This window comes from Protomyctophum bolini (genome assembly GCF_963924005.1).
Source record: "Protomyctophum bolini genome assembly, chromosome: 11".
Taxonomy (NCBI): domain Eukaryota; kingdom Metazoa; phylum Chordata; class Actinopteri; order Myctophiformes; family Myctophidae; genus Protomyctophum; species Protomyctophum bolini.
The window spans coordinates 21,156,821-21,165,925 of NC_137872.1; the positions used below are offsets into that span (position 1 = coordinate 21,156,821).

At 47.2% G+C, this 9,105-nt stretch overlaps 1 protein-coding gene across 1 annotated transcript; it reads right to left on the reverse strand.

Moving 5' to 3' along the window:
• Positions 1-4,978: 4,978 nt before the first annotated feature.
• Positions 4,979-6,986, reverse strand: LOC308323975 (G-protein coupled receptor 182-like). Its single transcript, XM_080775867.1, has 3 exons — positions 6,863-6,986; positions 6,042-6,364; positions 4,979-5,900 (listed from the first exon to the last, which is right to left on the reverse strand). The coding sequence occupies exons 2-3, from the start codon at positions 6,354-6,356 to the stop codon at positions 5,133-5,135; spliced, it is 1,083 nt and encodes a 360-aa protein (XP_080631993.1). The 5' UTR covers positions 6,357-6,364; positions 6,863-6,986; the 3' UTR covers positions 4,979-5,132.
• Between the last annotated feature and the right edge of the window lie 2,119 nt (positions 6,987-9,105).

A 9,105-nucleotide genomic window follows, 5' to 3' on the forward strand; every position in this document is an offset into this window, starting at 1 on the left:
GGGGTAAATCCCTGCGATAGCTGGACTATCATGTCCAGCCATGGATTGTACTTGTACATCAAGCTGCCTCACGCTATACAGAAACAGGAGATAGGCCCTATGGGGCATTGGGGCCTCATGGCCCGGCAAGGCTTACTTACTTTTTACCAGCTGCTTGGAAAGCGGCTGGTTAAAGAATGACCAAGAAATGTACGCGACCACGAGTCACGACCTAGTCGATTCCTAGCCTGGCATAAGCCAGACTCGATTCCAGGGTTGCCAAGTCCGCTTATTTCCAGCAAAAATTTGATCATTCTTTCCCCACAGTTGCTTGCCTGGTTTTTGGAGGTTGATCGAGTAGTTCTGATTGGCTCGTCTCCAGCCATGTTGCCTCAGAATTCTTTAGGGGCACTAATTTGAGCAACAGTGGAGCGCAGCTAAAAAGTGGCGTAACGACTTCTTTATACCTGCCAAGCCTGTCAACACTACCGACAGCCTGTGTCTGTGTGTGAGGAGCGATTAGAATCATGCGATATATGATGGTTTGGAGAATGGGCTATATTCCCACTGTTAAAAAAAGAAAGTACATTTAGAGGTTGGAGTAGCTTAATTAAAACACTGTCTGACTTTGTTTTGAGCCATGACTCGTCTCATATAAGAACTGTGGTCCAAAAATATGTTTATCATCCTATCCTTGTTCATAACACCATGCCATGGTATAACTGCATGTTGTGATAATAATATAGCAGCAGCCTGTATACTGTATGCCTACAACTTCATCATCTTATCCTTGTTTAAACATTGATCTAACTGGGAAGTGAGCTGTTACAATCATGACAGAATCACGACAGTTTGACATTTTCAACCCCTTTTCGGTGCGCAACAGAGACAACTAATTTGCTGTGTGCGCTGAGCGGCCAGGCCGCATATCCCCGCCAGGCCAGGTTGTATACCAGGCCGGTGGAATTCATATAGGCATGCAGTCATAGTAGCCGATTGGGAATGGAATCTGCTCAAACTGACTGATACTGATACAGAACCATATATTGCTGTCAGGTGGAAACCTTGTATGACCAAAAACCATTCCTTTAAAAAATGACTATGTCATAATTTCTTGTTTACTTTTAGGTGTGTCAATGGCGTGTAATGGACAAGCCACTCTAGACCATCCTAATTAAATTGATGTCAGGAACTAGTAGAATAAATATTAAATATTGAATGTGGCACCCATTTGTAGAGATAGTAATTTCATGAAATTGAGGGCAGGGTGGTACTATATGGTACTGTTGGTACAGAACAATCAAGACGAATCAAGACTGTTTATTTGTCACTAGTATACAAGTATAGCGAAATGCAATTGTGTGTGTGGTTCACAACGTAGGCCTAGTGTTCTACAAAAATAATGACAATAGTAATATCAAAATAAAACATAAACAAATATGATTCAGCAGTATCTACATCAGCATAACATAATAAGGGCAGAGAGGAAAAAGAGCACATTAGAATAGCCATGTGTATAACACGTGTATAGATTTGTTATAGCAGAGACACAGCACAGCAGCAATAGTAACAGTAGGCCTACATCTGTATGTATGTATCTAATTACAATTTGGAATTATGATGTAATTATTTGTTATACATAATGCCTTTTTATGTATTTATTTAACCATTTCATTTTTAAACAAGTTATAATAAAACAAAGTATAATAAATGTTAGCCTTCCCAACAAATCTAATCTTGTTTGTAGTTCTAGAATAAAAAGCAGTGCGTACGTGTCTGCCCCAGGGTCCCAGCTGAACAGCACAGCAGCCATATTGGAAAGAATGTACAGTATAGGCCTCACTTCCTTCACAGCAGGTGTTACCAATAATGATGCTAATTAAGGCTCTGTTTATTCTGGTCCAATCTGAGAACCCATCGTCAAAAGATTAAGGAAAAACAGTGCCCTCTTTTCCTTTGAAATATTGACGGATTAATTCTGGTCAAACAGGGGGGTGATATTGTGCATGTTGGCTCACTAGAAACACTCTTGTGGTCCAGGAGTCCTCATGGTTCCTTGAGGGGGTTCCAATTGGCCCCTTACGGGGGGGTGTTTAACGCTGCCTGAGAGTGTACACAAATGGAACCAAATGGACCCGTTAGGATCCATTTTGGTTCCATGTGGTTAAAATGATGACATTCCTGGTATTAGTGTCCCATGATCCCGAACCTCTCGTAATTTTTTAAACAACATTCAATTCCTCAGAAGCTCAGTGATGAATTAGCAGTATTCCGGATGCCCTTCCAGGCGTTGTCGCAACAGGTCTGCTCATGAGGGGCGTGGGATGCGTAGCATGATAAAAAGCTCACCACAATCCAGGTCTATAGTCGCCCGTGGGCGTGTGCACAAAACAAGCATGCACGCAACAATTTCCCCCTTGAAAATGCGCTTGCGTAATCACCCCTCAACTTCTCTGCGCGTCCAAAATAAACGCATGCCTCTCATTGAAAATGAGTCACTAGGCACGTCAGTCAGTCGCTCCCCATCTGAAAAGGCCTTTATTTTGCACATCTCACTTCCAGAGCTTTGTGACCTTTGACCTCTCTAAGCCCAGGTGTGGACAGAATCCTGAACTCTTGTCCTCTTCTTATCAGCCAGTCCACATTGTTGGAAGTGAAGCCTGGCACGATGAAATGGAAGTCACAGGATCCGCCTGGACTTCCTCACAAAGCAACAAGAAGCCAGATAGTGAAATGCAACTACGGCAAATTGTTGTAGCCTCTTTTCCTACTACTAGAACTAAGCAAACATTTTGTTTCCACACAGCGCTATACAGGCTCGGTTTCAGATAAGATTATCAGAACCTAATTTGGACCTTGTTCTTCTAAGCCTTAGCTCTGAACTTCTGAGAACCCAGAACTTACACATTTTAATAATGTTTAATTATTTAAATTGCAAAAAAAAAAAAAAAAAAAAAATAGAAATAGGAAAATTACAAGCTCACAAGAGTCACGACACGACATGTTTTGACCTTGTAGATCAGCTTTTTTTGGTGTTTTTTATGGCATGTGTCTTCAGGTGTCGTTCTGGTTATAAAAGTAGTATAAAATGGGTGAAGTGGTCCTTTAGGTAAAAAGAAAAGCAGGAAGTGTATAGTGATGGAGTGGAAGGTGCCCATCGTTCTTACATAACAAACAACAGCATGAGTCTGTGAAAGAAGACCGTAGAATGTATACTGTATGCCTCTGCAAACTGCATTTCAGATTACCACATGTAGAATTAAACTTCATTTTCCCACGGGTCTTCTTATCATCTTAAAGAGAAAGATTTTGGAACTGTATCTCCTGCGTAGATATGATAGAAGGCTATATTCTAACAATAAATCACCAGCTTTCTTAAAGATATATTTCACTTTTTTGTTTGTCATAGTGTAATCCTGGAAGGATAACTGCTTAAAGGAATATTTCACTTTAAAAAAGATGATTGGGGACGTGTCTGATAAAATGAATATCAAATATCTAAATGCTGAATCGAGCAACTTAAAAACTGTCCCGGTTGTTAACAAAAGCCTGAGTACACGGTAAAAATGACCCACATTTATGCAAGTGAAATATCCCTTTAGCCACGTAGACCCCAGCATCCACGTAGACCCCAGCATCCACGTAGACCCCAGCATCCACGTAGACCCCAGCATCCACGTAGACCCCAGCATCCACGTAGACCCCAGCATCCACGTAGACCCCAGCATCCACGTAGACCCCAGCATCCACGTAGACCCCAGCATCCACGTAGACCCCAGCATCCACGTAGACCCCAGCATCCACGTAGACCCCAGCATCCACGTAGACCCCAGCATCCACGTAGACCCCAGCATCCACGTAGACCCCAGCATCCACGTAGACCCCAGCATCCACGTAGACCCCAGCATCCACGTAGACCCCAGCATCCACGTAGACCCCAGCATCCACGTAGACCCCAGCATCCACGTAGACCCCAGCATCCACGTAGACCCCAGCATCCACGTAGACCCCAGCATCCACGTAGACCCCAGCATCCACGTAGACCCCAGCATCCACGTAGACCCCAGCATCCACGTAGACCCCAGCATCCACGTAGACCCCAGCATCCACGTAGACCCCAGCATCCACGTAGACCCCAGCATCCACGTAGACCCCAGCATCCACGTAGACCCCAGCATCCACGTAGACCCCAGCATCCACGTAGACCCCAGCATCCACGTAGACCCCAGCATCCACGTAGACCCCAGCATCCACGTAGACCCCAGCATCCACGTAGACCCCAGCATCCACGTAGACCCCAGCATCCACGTAGACCCCAGCATCCACGTAGACCCCAGCATCCACGTAGACCCCAGCATCCACGTAGACCCCAGCATCCACGTAGACCCCAGCATCCACGTAGACCCCAGCATCCACGTAGACCCCAGCATCCACGTAGACCCCAGCATCCACGTAGACCCCAGCATCCACGTAGACCCCAGCATCCACGTAGACCCCAGCATCCACGTAGACCCCAGCATCCACGTAGACCCCAGCATCCACGTAGACCCCAGCATCCACGTAGACCCCAGCATCCACGTAGACCCCAGCATCCACGTAGACCCCAGCATCCACGTAGACCCCAGCATCCACGTAGACCCCAGCATCCACGTAGACCCCAGCATCCACGTAGACCCCAGCATCCACGTAGACCCCAGCATCCACGTAGACCCCAGCATCCACGTAGACCCCAGCATCCACGTAGACCCCAGCATCCACGTAGACCCCAGCATCCACGTAGACCCCAGCATCCACGTAGACCCCAGCATCCACGTAGACCCCAGCATCCACGTAGACCCCAGCATCCACGTAGACCCCAGCATCCACGTAGACCCCAGCATCCACGTAGACCCCAGCATCCACGTAGACCCCAGCATCCACGTAGACCCCAGCATCCACGTAGACCCCAGCATCCACGTAGACCCCAGCATCCACGTAGACCCCAGCATCCACGTAGACCCCAGCATCCGTGTCACTGAAAATAGCCGATCGACAAGCTTGCAACACATGTTGTGAGCTTGTGGATCTGCTATTTTAAGCGAAAGCTTTCCCCTGCACAATTACGGAAAACCGAAAAGACACTAGCATAGAGCTCTGAGGGACTCCCGAATGGGTTAAGATCCAACATCTGAATGGCTGGTGCTCACGTCGCTTGCAGGCTTCCCGCCCCCTTTCCCCGCCGCGTCAGGTGGCGACCCCGCCGCCGTCCCCGCCTGAGCCTCCCTGGGTATGTAGCTCGCCACGACGCTGACCAGGTCGCTGCGGAAGTCCTTGCTCAGGAAGTTGTAGAGGACAGGGTTGGCCACGCAGTGGAAGAGCGACAGGTTCTGCGTCAGGCCGTACAGGAAGAAGAGCGCGTCCATGGTCAGGCAGCTGTAGTGGTCCAACCTCGGGTTGATGTAGGACGTCATCAGCAGCGTCACCACCAGGTGGTACGGCAGCCAGCACGCCACGAACACCAGCGAGTAGACGTGCACCAGCCGCGTCTCTCGCTGCGGTGGCCGCGCACCCTGCGGCGCCGAGCGAATGGCGCGGGCAATGAGGACGTTGAAGGTGACGATGACGGCGGCGGGGCCCAGGAACTGGCACGCCAGGTTGAGGAAGAAGAATAGCTCGAACCAGGCTGAGGTCAGGCCGTGCTCAGGGATCAGGTAGCAGCCCGGCTCGTCCCACTCCACCAGGTCCACGTGCACGTTCTCCAGCAGCGCCAGCAGGAAGGACGTGAGCCACAGGCCGCCGCACAGCAGCCAGCGGCGCCGGCGGTCGGCCGCCGGGAAGCAGACAGCGGAGGGCCGGGACAGAGACAGGTAGCGCTCCAGCGTCATCAGGGCCAGGAAGAAGGAGCTGCTGTAGAAGTTCAGCATGTAGATGAGGTTGGTGACCTTTTGCAGAGGAAAAGAAAAAGACAATTTCGATCACACCTGGCCGTAGGCATTTAGCAGACGTTCTTAAATGTATACATTTCAATTTCGAAACGATCTATAAAATGATTGAAAAATGCTTAAAAAATAAAAAGCAATAACCTTGCAGAGGAAGTGTCCCCAGAGCCACACGTCGCCCACAGTCACCTCCATCATGAAGAAGGGCAGGACCAGGATCATCATGAGGTCCGACAGGCTCACGTTGATGACGCAGAAGAGGACGCCGCTGGCAGTGTGGCGCCGGCGCCAGTTGACCCAGACCACCAGGGCGTTCTCCAGCAGGCCCACCACGAACACCACCAGGTAGAGGAGGAAGAGTGTGATGCGCCGCGCGTCCTTGTTCAGGTGGAAGGTGCAGTCGTGGTGGTACCAGTCCGTGTCGTTGTCCGAGTGGTTGCCGTGATCTTCCAGCGACATGATGGTCTCTGGGGTTCAAAGCACGGAGAAAAAGGACATTAGGGCTGCAACTGCCCCATTGTATTTTAGTAATATTCGATTAAATCACTGTTATGATCACTGTTATGGGTCACTTCGTTGTTTTTAATTATTAACCATTTTCAGAAAACATTCGCAAAAATGAAAACTTTTTCAAGAATTCAAAACAAATTCAATTATGTTTTTCAGTAATTTCATGAAGAAATAAAAGAAAAATCGAAGAAATTTTAAAACAAATGTTAAGTGACAATATAGTGACAATAGCCGATCTACAAGCTTTGGCAATATTAAAACATTGATTGATTGCCAAAATCTACAAAGTAACTATAACTAAAGTTTTCAATTAATTAAAGCGGAGTAAAACTATATTTTCTTTGCCTTGTTGAAAAGTACTAAAAGTGCCTAAAATGTGTACTCAAGTACAGTACTTGAGTAAATGTACCTGGTTACTTCCCACCACATTAACTGAATATGTCATAATTATTTACCTTGATCTGTTGGTGTGTGTCTACTGGAGAGGATAAATGCTGAAGAGGTTGGGTTCCATGTTGAGGTGCAGCTTGGCGTGTCTGAGAGTCACGAGACAACTCTACCAGCTCTGCTGTCCTGGACTGTCTGTCTGGACAATCAGGCAGCCTGCGGTTTCTCCCCTCCCACTGCTCATTAACACTTATTGTGGGGGAATGCTTTCGCTTGTCCATCTGCTATTTCCTGCGAAAGCCTTCCCAACAATAGAACGTGGACACTGGACAGACGTGAGAACCACCTCATCTATAGATAGACTGAGTGGAAAAAAAATTAGCAGCATGGAATGTTGGAGTTTGGAAGCGCTCGTTGTAAATCACTCAACGGCCCTGCATACTTGCGTTGTGCATACCACCTGTTTGTAAATTGCACATAATGCAGGAGGCAGCAGGACGTTGCGTTATTGAAAACTGAGCCAAACCCTGACACTTAAAAGAAAAATAATCACCTGCATGTAATTTTATGGGAGAAAGTAGCTCATAACATGTCTATGGTGCATGGTTTATGAAACAAAAACATTGCTGATATATAAAGAATAATTCAAGCTTTCCGCACTCATGTTGAGTTTAACATTGTTTAATACAATCAGATAGGAATTTTCTGTTTGGACGCATGCACGCACACACGCACGCACACACACACGCACGCGCGCACACACACACACACACACACACACACACACACACACACACACACACACACACACACACTTGTAACAGGACATCCTTTCCTTCTTGGAAAGGGTTATGACGGTCTCTGTTCCGCCCAGGTTGGCAGAGGAAATGTAGCGCCCAGGATTACATTAGATAATTGACACTGGGTGAAAAAATGGGTTGCAAAAAAATGCAGTCTCTGTTCCAGTATCATCTGCCTGTGTGAACGCACCATTTGGCCTGCAGAGTACACCGAAATGTAGGCTACCTACCCCCCCCCCTCTCATTCTCTCTCTCTCTCTCTCTCTCTCTCTCATTAGCAGGCAACAGTGCAGCACTATCTCTCTCTCTGTTTCTGGCACAACAGCGCCCCTACTGGTACTCATAGTCACATAGGTTAACACGGACATAGTCACATAGTCACATGAACACGGACATTGTTGTTCCTTGGAGTGGTTGCACCACTCAAAAAGGTGCTGAAAGCTGATTGAAGGTGTTTTTAGAATCAGCCTCAGTCCTAAATGTTATTATTATTTTATTTTTTGTCACTCTTTCATAATTATGTGCTTCACAACAATCTCCATGGCAACCATCGTACCTGCCTCCCTGTCATGGACTGTGATGTCACTTGAGGGTTCACATCCTCTTGGCACAGCTAGATGAAGCGATGCCACTCATTACCACCATTTCCAGCATTCGTTGCAGGTTAGACAAATGGTGTAGGAAGGAGTTTATTCTGATTGAACACGAATAGGGAGGCCCTTTTTGTGAAGGTATGTTCCTGTATTAGGGCTCTATCTTAGGCCCCATTTCATTTTTATTATATATGCTGCCCCTAGGAAGCATAATCAAGAAGCATAATGTCTCTTTTCATTTCTATGCGGATGATGTGCAGCTCTATCTACCTCTAAACACCAATAGTCTGCTCACAGACCCCTTCCAGCCACTCCTCGATTGCATCTCCGACATCAAAAGTTGGATGCTAAATAACTTTCTCACCCTCAACGAAAGTAAGACGGAGGTTATCATTTTTGGCCAACAGTCAGCCCCGTCCCTTGCCACCTTGGGACCCCTCAGTGCTAATATCCACTCATCAGTGAAAAATCTGGGTGTGTTATTTGACAACAACCTTAAATTTGATAAACAGATTATCTCCGTGGTCAAAGCAAGTTTCTATCAACTTAGGCTAGTGGCCAGGATCAAGGGCTACCTTTCCCAACCTGACCTTCAGAGAGTTATCCACGCCTTTATCTCATCGCGGCTCGATTATTGCAATGCGCTATATGTAGGCATGGACCAGTCCACCCTCAGACGTCTGCAGCTTGTCCAAAATGCCGCCGCGCGCCTACTCACTGGTACGAGGAGGCGTGATCATATCACTCCCGTTCTTGCCTCCCTCCACTGGCTTCCCGTTAAATTTAGAATTGATTTTAAGATTCTATTATTTGTTTTTAAATCCCTAAACGGTTTGGCCCCCCTGTATTTATCGGCACTCATGGTCCCTTACACCCCATCCAGGGCCCTGAGGTCAGCTGACCAGCGGCTCCTGACTG